Below are 18,404 nucleotides of genomic sequence, written 5' to 3' on the forward strand. Positions count from 1 at the left end.
TGTATAACTATCAGAGACATAGTAGTAATAAAAAACTATAGAAGCGCAGAACAGCAGCAGCGCTGCAGCTCAAACCCAAAGAGAAAGAAATGCATGCATCACCGATGATGCCCGTGGCCTTCCTCAATCGCTGCCCTGCTACATCCTGTTCCTCACGATCTCCTCCTTCATGGCCAGCCCCAGGGCGCCGAGGCAGCCGCCGTCGTCGACCCTGACGCCCGGCATCGCCACGGCGCGGCTGCCCACGAAGCCGTCCTCGCCCACGTGCACCGCGCCGAACTTCACCTCCCCGCCCTCGCCCTCGTAGACGTGCCCGAACAGCAGCGCGTCCCGCCCCACGCTCGCGCCGCGCTCCAGCCGCACCATCTCCGGGTTCAGCAGCGCGCCCATGGAGTCCACGTACACGCCGTCGCCCGCCGCCACGGACGCGCCCATCGCCCGCATCCACGCCGCGAACAGCACGGACCCGGGCGTCAGCTCCGCGAAGTACTCCCCGGCGGCCGTGCGCACGGCCTGCCAGACCGTGTCCAGGAACACGGCCGGCGCCCAGATGTGCACCGCGTCGCCGTCGGCCCTGCGGCCGACCAGGGCCCACTTCGCTGCGGCGCAGGTGGCCATCGCGGCGACGCCCGACGTGACCCAGAAGACGGGCAGGGACCAGTACAGTGGCGTGCCGACGGCCGTGGACACGGCGAGGAGGCCCCGGAGGGGCAGGAAGATGACCAGGCCCATGGTGAAGTACGGCACGAGCGTCTGCAGAAGTGGCTGGCACAGCGTGGCCCAGAGCGCCTGGTACCATGTCCTCGCCAGCGTCACCTTGGTGGCGGCATGGCGGACGTTCGAGCTCGAGCGCGTCGCCGCCATGACCGGGCAGCCTGACAGGTCGATCTTGGTGTCCGACTGGTCCAGGAACGCCCGCCACGACGCCGGCAGCGGCTCGCCGTTCCGCAGGCGTTGGCAGATCTCGTAGACCAGCGAGCGCCCGTGGTCGATGGACGCGCTCTGCGTGCACGACGTCGCCGGAATCACGTCCACCTCCGGGCACCGCAGGAACGGGTTGAACTCTAGCTTCTCCGTCTCCTCCGTCGGGACATTGCTAGCGAGTCTGATCTCCCCGACTTCGATGTACGGGAACTCGGCCTCGTCCCACGGCTGTGTGCAGTCGAGGGCGGCGTCACGGGCGGCGCTGTCGGCGGGGACATCCCTGAGCTGCAGCTGGAAGACGTAGCGCACGCCCTCGGGGGCCTCCACCTTGCGCCGGAAGTCGTCGGCGAGGAAGAGCAGCGGGCGCGTGTCGTCGGCGTCCCTCGGGATGGCGCCGGTCTCTGGCGGCAGGATGCCCCGCGGCACCACTTGGCCGGAGTCCTCCGATACGTCTTTGTCCGCCGGGCGAAGCTTGAACTTGGCATACATCTCTTTGCCGTCCTCGAACCGCAGCAGCCGGCAGATGTTGGAGTAGTAGTGCAGCACGGTGTACGAGTGGGTGTTCCGCAGGGAGCCCCAGACGGCGTCGCGGATGTGCGGCGCCTGCTTCACCTGCTCCTCCCTCGCCGGCAGGCCGCAGACGAGCCAGGTGGCGAAGTCGGCGATGGTGCGCGCGTAGAACGCCTTCCCGCTCTTCAGGGTAAGGTCAAGAAGAGGCACCTCGCCGTCGTCCGAGAGGATCCGCACCGCCGCACCGCGTGCGTCGAGCCTTGCGTCGTCGTCTGCGCTGAGGCTGTTGCTGTGCCGGACGATCACCGGGAAAGACTTGCCGGCGCCAAATATCTTGTGCTTGGGCAGGGAAGGGATGTCTTGGTACATCCTCAGGACGCCCCGCCCACTGACGCCAATGCGGTGGAAGTATCTTGACTTGACGTTCATGGTAGTGATGGCCAGGTTGGCCGCAAGGTTCCCAACAATCTTCTTGTACACCGGGTCCATCTCTTCAATCCGCTCATCTTCTTCGATCAAGGTGTTCTTCACCAAGGTCAGAGACTGTGCGCCGACATAGACGCCGCCTTGCTGGAGAACCGAACCCTGTGGTGCGACAGAGAGTGCTCCCAGGATGACATTCTCTTGGAGGACTGAGCCAGGGAGGAGCAAGCTGCCACTGCCAACCACAGTGTTGTCCTGGACCTTTATCACCGCACTGGCAAACCCTTTCGAGTAGAACCCTGGAACAATATTGCAGAAATCACCTAGATGGACCCCATCGCCGATGCTGATCAGCTCAGGATTTGCCACTGGATTGATGGCTCGGATAGAGCAATGCCTGCCAATATTTGCTCCGAGAAGCCTCAAATACATGCAGAAGGCTTCTGTTCCAGATAGCATCTTTGCAAATCTGAGGTGCGCAGCGATGGTTATGCGCCGCTGGATCAAACTTGCAATATCCTTATTCTTGGCCCCTGACCTTGTAGCAAGAGCTTTCTTGGTGATACTGGTGAGAAGGCTGAGGATGATCCCATAGCTCAAGTAGGCGAAGGCGAGGAGGAGAGCAGATGACACTGGGCTCATGGTTGTCTCCCGGACAATCACAGCATAAGCAGCAATGACAGCTGGTAACCAGTGGAAGGCACCAGCAATACATGCAAAGGAGAAGTTCTGAAGTGAAGTCGTGGTACCAGAGAAGTGGCTGTACAGCATGAAGACTGTTGCACTTGAAAGAGCACCCAGGAAGCCTACTGCATAGATGCTAACAAGGTGTTCAAATGCCATGTCTGCTATCCTTGCTTCTTCCTGCAATAGATGGACAAAAAATAACATAACAAAAAATATTCTTCAGTTGTACAGACACAGATATGAGGAAAATGGTGCTGAAAATGGCAGAGCATGTTTTGCAGATGCAGAAGAGAATTTCCAATATCATCAGATATCAAGATAAAAAAACAGAGAAAAAGATCTCGTTTGTGCACAACAGTACACCTTTACATTGTCTTTATTTTCTATGGCCTTTGTTATAAAATTTATCTGTCCCTTGTTATGTCTCAAAAATATTACCTCTAGTTGTTGTACTGGGCAGTAGGCAACGCAAATTGCCAGTAACTTCATCAATGACACAAGAGGTGAGGAAAGGTTCACAAGATCTATGCGTAGAAAAAACCAACTAAAATTCTACTTGTTTTATTCCTTAATATATTAGGTTATTAGAACAAGTACTTAGTGTATAAATTCAACTATTTCTAGTTACCTTCATGCATGCAGAAGTTTTGCTAGCCAGATATGTCAATTTCCCTTGTTCCGTCTTTTGCAACGGTGGAACCACAACACCATTGTGCACAATGGTGCCCTTCTGGAGAACAGCATAAGGGCCGATTGATGCCTTCTGGCCAATCTTGACATGCCTAAAACTCAGCACTTCATTACGGACTTCATGGCCCAGAATGAGAACACCTTCTGCAACCACTGCACCATCTGCGACTGCTAGTAAGGATGGGTCAGTGATGTCTATTGTGTCAATGACAACAGATGACCCAATCCGAGCTCCTTGCATCTTGAACCAGTAATTCAAGAAGATTGTACCCTTTAGATGCACAGCTAGCATGTTTGCTGCTAATGATTGCGCCTTGTTTAGTGCCCACCATTTCACAAAATCAACTGACCATATCGAAACATCAGGGGTTAGAACATAATTTGGCTGAAGGAATGACTTCCCCAAGATAGACAGGGATAATGAGGTGAACAAGGCATAACATATCCATGCAATGGGTGCCAGGACCAAAGAACTAAGATAGCTCAGCAGTGGTAATTTCACCAGACTGACCGAAGATAGCATGCCCATATACATCGAACTTGCAATATATGCTGGGAGTAACAGGATAAAACATACATAGGTAAGAGCCAAGAGCTGGAGGGTCCCAGTAGCAAACACACTGAGATCTGAACTACTGGCATCTATAATCACTAGATTCTCATCCTCAGCGGAGCAAGATACATCAGGTTCCAACTGTGGTTGTGACTTGTGCACCAAATTCTCCAAGAAGGTAGCAAGCTCATCAATACAGCTTGCTGTAAAAATGTCAATGGCTCCAACAGGAATACCAAGAAAATCTGAGAGTTTCTGTGCTGCTCGGACCACTGTGATTGAATCAAAACCATAAGAAGGTAGACTGTCAGTTGGAGAAATTTTGTCCTTTGGAATGCCTGTTTGATCTGATACTATCTGTTTCAAAAACTCAATAATCTCCTTGGACATTTTCACTTTGCCTATGGGCTGAGGTGCCAGCTGTGGTTGCGACTTATGCACCAGATTCTCCAAGAAGTTAGCAAGCTCTGAAATGCAGCTTGCAGTAAAGATGTCAATTGCTCCAACAGGTGTACCAAGAAAATCTGAGAGCTTCTGTGCTGCTCGGACCACTGCAATCGAATCAAAGCCATAGGAAGGTAGGCTGTCAGTTGGGGAAATTTTCTCCTTTGGAATGCCTGTTTGATCTGATACTAATTGTATTAAAAACTCAATAATCTCCATGAAGTTTTTCACTTTGCTTCTGGTCTGAGGGCGAACAGTGGGATCAACAGTCTGCTTCAAGGAGGGCCTCCTGATTTCCATGCCAGTTCCTGTAGTGAGAGAACGAAAAAGAGACTTCCTCTTAGATATATGGTTACTATTTGCCAAGCTAAGAGTATTATCAACAAACTGCTTCATGCACTCAAATCTCCGTATTTTCCCGGATGTTGTCTTGGATATGGTTCTAGGTTTGATAAGCTTGACAGATGCAATAGTTACTCCATGCTCCTCCGCTACACGTGTTTTGATGTTATCTGCGATATCTTCAGAGACTGCTTTACCCTCCCTAACCTCAGCGATCACGACAAGTCCAACCTGATCAGAAGAATCAGGAACTGAGATGCCTTTCTGGGTTAAAACTTCCTCAGGAACACCAACAACAGCACAACAGCCCGGTCGAAGGACATCAGAAGAACCTTCCACTGTCTTCTCCACATCTGCAGAATAAATATTTCTACCAGCAACAATGATAAGATCTTTGATCCTTCCTGTAATAAAAAGTTTACCACCGATGATCCGTCCTAAATCACCAGTTCTTGTGAAATTTTTGTTAGGGTAATTCTTAAGCTGATTGCAAAAGGTTTTCTGGCTTATTTCCTTATTGTTCCAATAACCAACTCCAGAACTAGGACTGCTGATCCATATCTCACCCTCAGCACCATCCTCCTGATGCTCTGTCAAAGAGTCTACGTCAACAATTTTGATGACAATATCTGTATCATCTGGATCAACATACCCACAACAAACTCTTCCTTGCCAATCTATGAAAATGGGCTTGCATTCACCAAAGGCACAGCTAACAAAGACACAGTTCTCAGCCAGGCCGTATCCAGGAGCAAGTACACCTTCAGAAAAGCCGAAAGGTTGGGTCAACTCTACGAACCTTTTGATGGTCTTTTGCCTTACTGGCTCTGCTGCAATCATGATAAAGATCATTGAAGAAAGGTCATAAGTTTTGTTCTTCTCGGCCTCAAGCCGTCTTATCACCAGTTCAAATGCAAAGTTTGGACCTGCACTGTGTGTTCCATGGTAGTCATTTATTGTTTGCAGCCACAGGAGGGGGTTTCTGATAAATGTCATTGGTGAAAACAGAATGGAAGTTCCTCCACTCACAAGAGAAGTGAAAAGACCCCCTATGAGACCCATGTCATGGTACTGTGGAAGCCAACTGATAAGGACAGTTTTTGAGGTACTTCTATATCGCTTCTTCATCATCTTCACATTGTGGATTAGTCCACCATGTGTTATCATCACACCCTTGGCATCACCAGTGGAACCCGAAGTGAATTGTAGAAAGCACAATTCACTTGGCTGGGGCTTGGTAATCATAGATTCAGCACTTTCTAAGTTGTAGCTGTCTGGACTTCGCCGGTAGTTCTTTATCCATGAGTCAGTGTGAATCCATGGGAGGTCAGGCCACTGAGCTGAGCATTTCTGAGCACTCTTTGCTAGAGTGACAATATTCTTGACATAGCCTGCGCGTACTGCAGCATGGTATGAAGAGGTGGATAGAATTGCCACAGCATTGCACACCTTAGAGACATTCTCAACTTTCAGAAGCGCTTGACCACCCCTTTGCATTGGGTCAGGGGGCAAAACTGGGACTGGTATAACTCCTGCTCTAATGCATCCGAAGAATGCATCAACAAACTCCAAACCAGGTAGATGAATAAGGAGAACTCTGTCACCAGGCTTTATAATAGGCTTCGTGCTTGTCAATAGTTTATACGCAATGTGAGATGCATTATCATGAAGCTCTTGGTAGGTTCTACGATTCATGATCTTCCCTTCTTCATTGATCCAAGTGTAGATAACCTTCTTTGCAGTGACTTTATGAGTTCCCCAGTATTGCAAATATCCATCCAGGGATGGAAGATCGGGGAATTCAACCCCTTCAAGCTCACCAATATCTCTAGGAGGTGAAGGATTTCTTATGGACAGAGGAAACAATCTCTGCATAAACAAGTATTGACAAACGTAAGCACAATTCCTTTTTTTTTTGAAGAAGGATCAACCCTGCTTTTATAGAAAGCATATAATGTTTCGGAAGAACAACTCCTTTTGGCAATAGAAGTTCAAAAATACTTGAAGTATATCAGGACAGTATTTCTAGCTCACCTTAACATAAGGAATCGGGGGTAGCTCACTGCCAATGGCAAAGTGTTTACAAACAGACGAAATGGAGTATAATGCATTTCTTTCAGTTAGCTCAAATGCCAGCAGACCTCCAACATAGTAAGTGTTCTGAAAGCCTTGCAACTGAGACTCCACCCTCTCGTAGAATCCATTTTTCATGTCTGCAATGCAGGAAATCATTGCTGTTGGAATGCAGGAAAATTAAATTATTTGGTAATCAGAGGCAACACCTTGTCGACCTATACCTTCACTGCTGACATGAGGGAAATACTTGAATCGCCGCTGTAAAAGCACATTTTGCACAGTTCCCCCCATAGAAGTCACAACATTAGTTACACACTTAGCCACATATGACCCCTTGATGTCTGCTGAATTCCCATAAGACCAGAACAAGAAAACATTTGTGTCAGCAAAGAATCTTTGCATTGCCACTGGATGCCCTATTGTTGTTGGATCCTCCATGTATTCTCCAAAGTAGTAAAAGCCCTTTGGCATGTGCTCAAATCCTTCAATCTTAACAACAGTAGTATAGTAGTCAATTGTCTGTACCTTACTGAATAGTTCTCTTTCAAGATCATTCAATTCTACCACTTCATTTTCTCCATCTGAACAAGAAGGCATATAAATTCAGATATTTGGAATACTAGCTCCAATCAAAGGCAAGGTGAATTTAAATCATGCTTACCGGTCAGACTCAAAGATCGATATGTTTTACCATTCTTGAAAGCAATAGAACCTGACAATATGATTTTGTCAAACTCCCTAACTTCTATGTCATTATTGTTGTTCTTGATATGTACACTTGCGCCGCAGCTGTCACGCTTGACTCTCAGAATCTCCGTGCCACAAAGAACTTCAAACGGTAATGACTGACTAAGTTTCTCCCATAAGCTCATGTAACCATGCTTGAAACGCCGGATCTTGCCAGCCATAGAGGTTCTAGTAAACTCCTGTATGAAAGCATATGGCATGTCTTGAACAAAACCATAGCCAGAAGCAGTGTAACCGTATGCTACAGATTTTGGCACTGAACTCAATCCATGTTGCTTCAAGAACTCAAGAGTTGGATCTGAGGCCAATCCACTGACAGCATGAATTCCCACTCGCCCTGACCTATTTGCCTCATCCTATAAGAATTACCAAGGAACACACATATCAGCAAAAGAAAGAAAGGCTACCCAACAGTGAGGTCGACTAAGCAAATAGAGTTTTTGGCACTGAAAATCATGTTCCTTTTGACCCAGTTACAACTAGTAGAACTTATTCTAGAACAACTTACCTGTAATTTTAGCGTCAGAGATACCATGGATACATAGTCCTCAGCCACTTCAAGATCTCTTATGTTTCCTGTTTTGCTGTCAATCAGAGCAAGCTTGTGTGAATCCATCTCTTCAAATTCAGAACCTAGTTCCTTTGCCAGGTGAGTTATAACAGGGGCACTGTTTGCTGCTATAACTTGTCCTCCCAAATCATACGTCCTTCCTGAATATCAATGCCATTGATGAGTGAATATTCAGACAACAGGAAAATTGAATAAGAGTGCAATAATTAAGTTCCTCACCTTCGATGTCAATGGACTCGCACATCCCTGAAACATTCTGGCATTTCTCAAACACAGTTACATTGTGATATCCTAGCTTAGCTAGTGCATATGCTGCTGATAAGCCACTTGGCCCTGCTCCAACTATGCCAATCCTAGTGTCTACAGGTAATCTTGTATGCAACTTGCTGAATTTCTCATCAACTGATTTTCCTGGATCCATTTTTGACCTATTGTGGTCCTTAATAAATCACCTGTGAAATTTATATAGAAAAACAATGCAACATTAGCACTCATTCATTTCTGGGATATCCACTTATGAACAGAGGAACTTTGGACAAGCTGACTTGCATTCCTCTTAACAAATTATTACTTCAAAACTATAACTTCAGGATATGTCAGCTCCCATTGTAATTAACATATCAAGGAGCCAATAGGACATTGTTAATTTGTTTCCTCATGTGAAATGTCTATCCTATGATAGTGAATAGAAATGTTACTGCATGAAACAGCAGCTTGTTGACCAGCATGCAATTGCCAAATAACTATTGTGAAGTGGTTGTGGTGTCACTTTAATATGACATGATGATTAGCTAAAGCCAATGCAGGCATAAATCATCAAATTGTACTGTCAAGAATAACATCAAGCATAATGTACTAGCTCATATCAATATGATGCAATTAGGCTAAGATAACCGGCAAGGGCATTGCAAGGTGAATCAGCGCTGTAGCAGAAGCCATCAAATGGGATTCAACTTTGACAAACGTACTTATTCAATATGTGTGACCATACCGAATGAAACTAAGCACGGTGTTGTTCAGACTAAAAATTCCACGCTCATCTCCATTCAGACAACTGCACCAACAACAGAGTTCTATTCAATTAAACAATATCAGCAAATCAAGGGGAAAACAGATCATTGCTAGCATGCCTCAGGTACCAGTAGCAGCCAAGAAGAGCATTGAGCAAATGCAACAAAAAAGCAGACCGCCAAGGAAGAACACGAAGAACAGAACAAGGGATGAGATATGCCATGTACAGCACTTCCATATCACATTACTATGGTATTGCACATTTGCAACCCCAATCCAAAAAAAGGAAAGATATTCTAAAATTAAACCCAAAATAAAATAACTGAAAGAACAAATGAAAAAGGCTAATCAGAATAACCTATTAAATTACTAGTACAAATTCAGAAGTAAAAGACACATGGTGCACACTTGAATGTGCGATCATATCGCCAGGTGGAGCAGAGGATAATTCGACCCTTAATCAGTTAAGGGCCAAAACAGTGCTGATCCATCACTAACCGAGGCATAATCAATTAACAAGAGTCACTAGGCTTCAAGCATTAGGCTAGCTGCTCTGATTACCAAATGCTACATCTTACATCAACACCCCGTAGGAACTAACGTCCTAATGACATGAAAACCTAATTACTTGGGATAATCGATGACTGACCCGATGAAGATGGTGCCTGCCAGGCCGCTGAGACCCCCCGCCTGCGCGATGCAGACGGCGTGCCTCGGTCACATCCCCAGGTTCGAGCACATACGCGAACAAGCAAGCGCAATGGCTAGAGCAAATATAGGTATAGCAAGGAGGGCGGAGCAGGGGTCGACGGGTCGTCGTCCCTCGTCTCCAAGGAGGGAGCAGGGACCCGTACCTCTCTGCCGGAGTGGCGAGGAAGCGCGGCGGGTTGGCGCCAAATGGCAGCTCCCTGAGGCGAAGGGAAAGGCGGGTTGGCGCCAAATGTCTGCTCCCTTGGCGAAGGGCGGCGTCGTGGTCGTCCGGGTGCGTGGTGGTGGCATGGGCGGGGTGACCTCAGGGCGGTGTATTTAAGCCCGCGCAGATTCCCCCGCCGCGCCAAGGGCGTCGCGACAAGCGGGGACGGGGGGGTCGCACCGCGACCCGGCGGCGATGGCGACCCCGCGGCCGCGGAGTTACGGCCAAGGGGGCTGGCGGGCATATTCGTGGTGAACTCGCTCCCGCCCCGCGGAAGTTACCGGCGGGTGCGGGGTTGTGGCCTCCGCCGGCCGGCCGCAACGTAGCTTTCCGGCCTGGCAACGAACGGGTGGGAGGAGGAGGAAGGAGAGTGGGGCCCGGCACGGTAAATTTTTGAATTTTTCTTCTCCAATTCGGGGGTACACTAGAAATGGTAGATATCCAAAGAGGTCCAGTCCATTTATACAGAGATCCGTTCGAAAGTTTTGAATATCGTTTCCTCATGTCCTTTTCGGAAATTTCACGGTTATTTGGGGAGCATTTGACGAGTATTTTTGACCCGATTTTACTAGCAACGTCACATCAGGTTCGCCAAATTGACCTTATTTTGCCCAATGTCGATCCCCGTCCTTTGAAACTATCGCTGGTAAATGACGTAGAAAGTTATTAGTTGCATGGCTTTGAGGGGACGGGCACACATGTATTATATTGGCTTATGGGGTGCGCAGTGAAAAAGAAACATGTGGCTCAAGCAACGAAAAGAAAATTTGTTGGTCTTGTGCTGTTGGTCTCTGTACTTTGCAAGTCCTCATCATATCGTACTGACACCTCACAAGTAGTGTCTTTGTACTGCTCCCCTTTTTATGAAAAAAAAGAATCAACAAGTTCTTACACAAGTGCCTACGTGAGTATCACGTTTGTGCTTTTCTTAGACAACAAAGACGCACATACAAAGCCTTTTTTACACATCTAGTGCATTGTATTCATAAAACAATCTCTAGCTTAATGCCGTAGAAGATTAGCTTTACAATTGCCACTTATATTTTACAAGAAACAAGAAACCATGATTGGTGAGCCGGTACTAGATCCATGGATATCCCAAAGAAGACCAAGCATACAAAAAAGGTAGTAGCATGCTCATCAGTAAGGTTGCAAACGGATGAAAAGTACAAAAAAAAAAGGGAAAGAAACTAAAGTGACCTCGTGAACATCAGAAGCGAAGTGCTGGACGTGTTAAAACCGAAGCACCAGCAAGAACATCCTGGTGCGAAGGCGTGGCTTCGGACGTTCGCCGTACTCTACGGAGCACCTCACAGTTTAATTTATCTGCACCTTTTCTTTTATGCAAGCAAAAGAGGCTGATGCATCGCCGGGATAAAGAAGAGGCAGACACGATCTTGCTTAGGCAGTTAGCAACCTAAACATTCTTTACTTTATGTTACGACGCAATGATACTGCTTCTCTAATTATCGTTAGATATCAAGACTTCATTCTGAGAATTTAAGAACAAATTCGAATGAGAGGAAGAAGCTACGTTATGCTTCCTGGTGCAGGTGCACCACGGTAAAACATGTTCTCAGCTCTCTGTGTCCAATGAAACAAAATAGTGCAGTTTTGCCACCAGCTTCTTCGCCCCTAATACTTTTGTCTCGCTAATATAAGAAACATGACTTTATCAACCATTGCTTTGCCGAAACGTCATATATAAAATTTTAATATAAAAGTTTATAAATCTAGAAAAACCAAAACGACTAATAATTTGAATTTTGAATGGAGGGAGCAGAAGTTATTATTTATCAAAGCCTTGCATTATTCTTCCAAAGAGATCATGTTTGTAGTTTGCGTCTTCCCCGACCTCGGATCAGATGTTTTTTCCATTTGTTCTCCATTGCAGGGACAGCTAGGATGCGACAAAGATCATGCTCCGATTGGCCTGTTCCCCTCCGTTGATACAGTCAGTGTAGCCGACGCTGTCGTTGACCCTTGCTAACAAAGAGATCAAAGAGAAGGGGAACAAAGACGCGCCGAGCTAATCTGCTGCCGACCGAAAGGTTCCAGGCAGAGGAACGCGTGAGCCAGAGCATATTACGGGCATCGTCCCGGCATCCGGCGGCGGCGCTCGGCCGGGCGCCGCTTGGACGCGACGCCGGGGAGGCGCCGCAGCGCGACGAAGCCGGGGGGAGATATGCCGGTATATGCGGGGCGGGTGACTCGGATCCCCCGCGTATCCTACGAGGCGGAGACGCCCGGCGGCGTTGGCCGTGTCGGACGGGACGGCGACATGCTCTGGCTTGGCTTCCGGCCGGGCGGTCTGCCCAAAGGGATTAATCGCTGGGATCATCCTCTCCGATCCGGCCTCCTACTTTGCTTGTGTTGTGTTTGTCCTCGCTTTGCTTGATGATGAGTCCTTTCTATGGAGCAATGGTTCGATCAAAGTCTCCGAGTCTAGCGCGCCAAACTAACCGTATTTTTCACGATACTAGCAAATATATCCGTACGTTGCTACAAAAACCATATATTAAATAGTATGTAAATATATATATATATATTATACACCATACATATAACCATATATTGAATAGTATGTAAATATATATATATATTATACACCATATATATTTTTTTAACATAAGTATACGTCGGTTGAGCACTTCGATCTTTTTCTATTTTTACTCGCCAAATACGAATTTTAAATAGTTTCGGACCCTTAACTTAATATACATCACCTGGACTTCGATTAGAACTTCCATTAACGGATCAAGGAATCATTTTCATATAGTAGAGATAAAAGATTTTAGGCAAAACAGTGCAGCAACACATATCCTCTTTTAGATGACAGAAAACATTTTTCTATATCTGCATATCATCTTAGTCACCATCCATTTTCATTTCTAAGTTTTCTGTAATATTTTCAAGCACCCACCAAGAAAAAACACACCAAAAAAAACACCACTACAATGTCAATCCAGCCCATTTTGTACATTTGAATCCATACCGGCCCATGTTTCGGCCAGCCCATCCAAGTTAACGGCCAAATTGAGCCTTCGCGGCACTGCCCGCCTGAACACTAGGACCGCAGGACGCACGTCACCCCTTCTTCCCGTTCGCCACCGGCGCCGGCGCGGCCTCGCCGCCGCCCAGCACGGCGGCGGCGGAGTCCACGTTGGTGAGGAGGTACTCGTAGATCTTCTTCCTCAGCCGCTCTATCGTCTCCTCCGGCACGCCGCTGGCCGCGCCGCCGTTCGGGGCGGGCGCCGCGGCCTCGCCGTCCGCGTCCGAGGGCGGGTGCTGTTGCGATGGCGTCTCCGCGGGCTTCCCGATCTCACTAAGCCAGTCGTTGACGCGCTTCAGCTGCGGGAGCATCCGGGCCGCGCGGTCGCGGTCCCACGGCGCGGCCGCCGCGACGTCCGCGTCCAGGAACCGCTCCACGAACGACAGGAACCACCCCCGGGCTTCCTCCCCGAGCCGCCGCGCCAGCTCGCCCCGCTCCTCCGCGCCGCCACCCCGCTCCCACTCCGGCGGTGGCACTAGAGCAGCAGCCGCAGCAGCGGCCGCGGCCGCGGCGGCAGAACCCGACCTCACCTTCCCCTTTGCCGGTGACAGCCGCGACTTTGCGGGCGGCGACGCCTTCGCCGCCGCCGCCGCCGGTTTCGCTGACTCGTCGACAAGCACGACGGCCAGCGGGGAGACGATGTTGGCGGGGGCCGGTTTGAGGTTATAGAGGGAGAAGGCGGAGAGGTCGGTGGCGAGCCCGGCGCCCACCCAGGAAGCTGCCCGGCGACGGCGCTCCGCAGCGACAGCCAGGGTCTCCTCGTCAGCGGTGGATGTGTCGCCGGCTGCTGATCGGTCTGGTGACGTCGAGGTGGAGGCCGTGGTTGTGGCCTTGGTTAGCGACTCAGTAACGACGGTGGCGCGGGAGAGAGCTCCATGCAGAGCAAGGAACTGCTCCACGGCTGGTTGTGGATTCTGCTCCTCCGCCGACGAGCTCACCTCCGCATATGAGCTGCTCAGAGCAACAAGATGAGGTCAAATTCCCACTGCAACAGTGCTATTGATATGAGTAACAGCAAAATTAAATTGCAGAAACCTGAATTTTGCATTACTGTTCTGTAAGAACATAACAACAGCTAACGTGCATCAGTAAAATTCAGATTTTGATCAAGGCTAGAACAGGACAGATTCACAATTACCACTGATCAGAACTAGAAGTGAAGTAAAAAACTGTTGGTTTCATACTGCTTTCCACTTAACAGTTTCATACTGCTGTCAATAGGACAGACATTGCAGTGGCCAGTACAAATTGGATCACTCTTTCCTTGGCAAAATATTGTGACAAGAGATGCTGGTCAGCTGGCCATCCGTACAAAGCACGGACTCCAATGTTCGGTGGTTCAGCCATTCAGTAAAATTGTTTAGATTGTCGGCAGAGCAAAGGAACACGGGTGCAATGAGCAGTCTGAAATATAAACATGTGCATGGGCATAATGGCAAGTCCATTCCTGGTCAAAGGGAGACGAAACAAAGATGGGAGTAGGTGATAGCATCATCAAATCATGCATGACAGCTAGAGCTATGACACTTGGAGTGTGATACCAGCGGAATATCGTGGAAAAATAATTTAGGAGCCATGTGAGAATTGAAATAGACATCAAGAGAACCAACCACTATCCAAACTGTCGGCTATTATAAGCCATGTAAAGCATGGCTATATACTTCTCAATGGATAATATTTACAACACTCTGGCCAGGGTTATGACATACTCTTAGAGCACACATATCAACACTTAGCACTTTTCTGTAATCAATATCTATTTTAAAAGGTGTTAACATCAGGTGCCAGGCTGCTAGGTACATGGCATGTTCCAATAAAATCCAGGATCCTTGCCTCTATATTTTTACAGTACTATTTGACTACCATACAAAATAGCATGCTGTAGTGGTATCTCAAAGCATGAATCCAATAATTATTCGACAATTATTACTTTCTTGTATATCTAAATACAGAAGAAGTGCCATTGAAAATAAAAATTACTAAGGTATAATCAGCTGAAGGAAAAAGGGAGCAGCTCAGGGCAGGAATATTTCTGAGTCATTCAGAGTAACAAGAACCATTCGTCATTGTTTACCCACATTTTGTGATCTCAGAAGCAATTGTGCCAACAGTGCCTTGAAATGCAGTTTCAGACGCCTTAAACTACATACAAATTCTGTAATGGCATGATCATACTGGTTAATGTGCATGGAAAATTACCTTAAACAGCGAAGAAGGCTCTCTGCCGCAGAAGCTTCTTGCATGGCTTCAACAGCAGCCATTTGTGCCGCATCCCTGTACTTCAAAAGCTCCTGTTACAACAATATCTCATTAAGCACGAATAAATATGAAGCATTCAACTACCACAGGCTAAAAGATATATCATCCTCTCTTCTTTGGCTAACATAATGTATTGCTAGAGCTTATTTGCTTTTAAAATGGATACAACTGTTAACAGCAACAAATGGACTAAGCGGCAAACAAAAAGGGAGTTCACTCCTACCTTTCCTAATTTAGCAAGTGATGGAGGAAGCGCTGTCCATGAAGTGTTAGCATCTGTCAATTTTTTGCTATTCACAGCAACCTTCACTAGATTTGTGATATTTGGGTTGCTTAAAACACCAGATGTCCTCCTTATAGGAGAAGAATGCTTATTCACAATTTTGTCAGAATCATCTGCAGGAGCACTTGCTGAACTCTTCCTGGGTGGAGTCTGAATCTTACTGTCATCCTTATGCAATGGCTTCTCTTCTACTACTGGTTTCCGTCTTGGAGTCTGGTCACAGAAGAATTGACAAAGATCATTTATCAAAGAAACTGTATGGTGAATTGGTGACGGACATTAATAGGATCAATGATGAGTTTAAGTAATACTATGATCTACATGTTCCAAAAATGCAACAAATATTTTCAGGTTAGTTGTAGATCCTATATACTGGTAAAAACTTGACAAATATTTAACAACAACACATTTATATACCCATATATGACAAAGCATTGTCCACACATACCGAAGAGCTCCTGTTCTCAGACTTCTTCTCAACTTTGGCAGGCTTTGAATCTGAATTGCCTTTGCCTTTTGCATCTGGATTCCCTTCCCAGCTTCTTCTCAAGGCCTTTGGTCCTGATTCAATGCTCAGTATGGTGTTACTAAGTGAATTACTTACGGAGGACTTTCTCCCTGCCGTAGTAGCCTTCAAAACGGAAGCAGCCTTTTCTAACAAGGATAGCCTAGATGGTGACGGTTTCTCTGCTCCTTTCGTTTTTGTTCTTTGTTTCATGTCATTTGAGAATTTATCAAATGATGCAGGCAGAGAATGGACGCTGGTCGGAGATGACGGCATGGACCTCACGGTGGTAGATTTTGGCTTTGAGCTAACTACGTCTTTCTTATCTGATGTAAGGCTATTGAGTGCTTGTTTCGAGAGTGAAGAGTTCGACTTGGTGAGCTGGGGTTTCTTGCTTTCTGTCCCATTGTTCTTGACAGAAGCATTTATCTTCTCTAACTTGCTCTGCTCTTTCTCCAGTGACAAAGCACCACCATCCTTTGAATTGCCATTGATGGATGGTTGGGCCTTCTTGCTGCCAAGAAAACTAGAGGAGCTGGTCACCACAAGATCCTCTGGATTGCCGACACAAGCATGCCGGCCTGGAACTGGCCTGACTCCCCTCAAGATTGGTACCGGAGTGGCTGCCTCGAAACGGTCTACATGGATGAACTGCCCCAGCTGAATTGTGTCGCTCAAAATGAGGTCATGCTGCTCGTCCGGGAGGGAAACATATGTTGCATGCGACGAATCAGACACCTTGAGGTAGAACCCCTGGTTGGTGAACAGATCACTCCCTGCAAGTGCCGGAACGATGCTGATAACCTGAAGAAGGGATGACCGGTGCTCGCCTGCGACCTTGACATCGCTGTTCATGTGCTGGAGGAGCTTGAGAAGGACCCCGGGTACCAGTGACGCCATTTCTGTAGCTCCCAAAGCACATTTACCTGCGCATTGTTGAGCACGATTCAGAAACTGTGATCACTTATCATATAGAGGACATAAAGCATTGGAGTCAAAAAAAAAAGGGAAAAAAACAATGATGAGCTAACGGTGGACAACCTGGGCTAGCCGTGGCAAAAGTGAATCTCCCAACTACCTATAATGAAATAAAGGTTGCAGCTTTACACCAAACTAAATCCAAATGAACATGTCGTCGCAAACCATTTTTGTTGAGTCACAATGAATAGAAAAAAAGTTGCATTTGTCACCAAATGCAACCCAGTGATAAATAGCTAGGAAATGAACTAGAACTCATACAAAACAAGAGAATATCTGAAAACAAAATTGATTTTTTAAAAACAAAAGGACACAATTGTGAACCAGAGAAGGCAAGACAAATCCAAGCAACGCAAAAGGGGATGGTTGTGATGTCCAGAAAAGAGACGATATACAGTGTCGGTACGACGCATTACTACCTGAAAGGAAGTGAAGTAAAGCAGAACATAAATAGGTGTACTAGAAACGGTGGCTACAATGGGTAAGGACGGCGTTGTTCGTTGCAAGACATTGAATTCAGTCCGGAACAAGATATATGATGAGTACGAGCGGATGCAGCGAGGACCAACAACATCGGATGCCCAATCTCATGCATTCTAGAATCGACGAGCTGGCTCCGTACTAGAATTGTTTTATTTTTCGAAAGAAAAAAATGCACACGAACATTGCCAGATGGAGATGGCTGAGAACTGAATCAAATCTTGGGCAAGAGCTCATGTTAGACTTTGCACTCATCAGGGAGAGTAAAGAAACAATCTTGACAGCAACCAAAGCAATCACCACCTCTCTTCTTCAGAGACCAAACTGTTCAGGAAGCCAAGATTTTTGGCAGCAGGAATCGAGGAGAGACGGAACAAACCGAAATCTGTGACGGCCCCAACCAACGTCATAAATTCCGATACACTTTAATGAGCGGAGACCAGAAGAAGACGAATCTAGAGAGGGGGAATCGAGAAGGCGATGAAGAAGAAGCAGCAGCAGCAGAAGCATTGAGGAGAAGTGGAGAACACAAGCACCTCTAAAACCACCGAGTCCCGCGAGGCCGATCCCCTCCTCCGCGCTCCTTGCTCTGGAGTCTGAACACTCGCTGCGGGGAGGAGACGGTTCTTGTCTCTTCTTCTTCCTCCGAACACTCGCCCCGAGGCGGCTACCGCTTCAGCAGCCTGCGATCCTATAAAAAGAGGAGCGGCCTCCTCGCCCTGCTTGTCGCATCCGGAATCCCGCCGGTTGGCTCCGGGAGGCGGTGACCGGTGACCGGTGACCGGTGGCGAGACGAGCCAGGAGACGGTGCCCTGGCGCCTTGCGCTTCTCTCTCCTCTCGCCTCTGCTCTGCCCTTCTCTCTCTCTCTCTCTAAAAGAGAGCCGAGAAGAGGCTAGAGTGGGAGGAGAGCGCACGCGGGGGGGCAGCGAGCTACGAGGACAGATGCTACTGTGCC

The 18,404-nt window shown here is 47.6% G+C and overlaps 2 protein-coding genes across 2 annotated transcripts; both read right to left on the bottom strand.

The window, feature by feature from the left end:
• Window positions 1-8,388, bottom strand: LOC112898531. Its single transcript, XM_025966869.1, has 7 exons — window positions 8,187-8,388; window positions 7,905-8,107; window positions 7,311-7,752; window positions 6,871-7,230; window positions 6,608-6,786; window positions 3,173-6,442; window positions 1-2,721 (listed from the first exon to the last, which is right to left on the bottom strand). Exons 1-7 carry the CDS (start codon window positions 8,386-8,388, stop codon window positions 139-141), a joined length of 7,239 nt encoding a protein of 2,412 aa, XP_025822654.1. The 3' UTR covers window positions 1-138.
• Window positions 8,389-12,724: 4,336 nt separating this feature from the next.
• Window positions 12,725-18,347, bottom strand: LOC112897968 (PHD finger protein rhinoceros-like). Its single transcript, XM_025966377.1, has 5 exons — window positions 17,985-18,347; window positions 15,934-16,916; window positions 15,426-15,698; window positions 15,143-15,234; window positions 12,725-13,894 (listed from the first exon to the last, which is right to left on the bottom strand). Exons 2-5 carry the CDS (start codon window positions 16,888-16,890, stop codon window positions 12,979-12,981), a joined length of 2,238 nt encoding a protein of 745 aa, XP_025822162.1. The 5' UTR covers window positions 16,891-16,916; window positions 17,985-18,347; the 3' UTR covers window positions 12,725-12,978.
• Window positions 18,348-18,404: the final 57 nt, after the last annotated feature.

The sequence above is a fragment of the Panicum hallii genome, chromosome 6, assembly GCF_002211085.1.
Source record: "Panicum hallii strain FIL2 chromosome 6, PHallii_v3.1, whole genome shotgun sequence".
NCBI lineage: Eukaryota > Viridiplantae > Streptophyta > Magnoliopsida > Poales > Poaceae > Panicum > Panicum hallii.

Bases quoted from the DNA above. Each gene is read 5' to 3' on its own strand.
- LOC112898531 (XM_025966869.1), bottom strand. From the start codon at position 8,388: ATGGATCCAGGAAAATCAGTTGATGAGAAATTCAGCAAGTTGCATACA. The intron at 7,753-7,904 runs GTAAGTTGTTCT...TAATTCTTATAG, and splicing joins CTCTGACGCTAAAATTACAG to GATGAGGCAAATAGGTCAGG. The intron at 6,787-6,870 runs GTATAGGTCGAC...CCTGCATTGCAG, and splicing joins CCCTCATGTCAGCAGTGAAG to ACATGAAAAATGGATTCTAC.
- LOC112897968 (XM_025966377.1), bottom strand. From the start codon at position 16,890: ATGGCGTCACTGGTACCCGGGGTCCTTCTCAAGCTCCTCCAGCACATG. The intron at 15,699-15,933 runs GTATGTGTGGAC...TTCTGTGACCAG, and splicing joins CTGAGAACAGGAGCTCTTCG to ACTCCAAGACGGAAACCAGT. The intron at 15,235-15,425 runs GTAGGAGTGAAC...TTGTTGTAACAG, and splicing joins CACTTGCTAAATTAGGAAAG to GAGCTTTTGAAGTACAGGGA.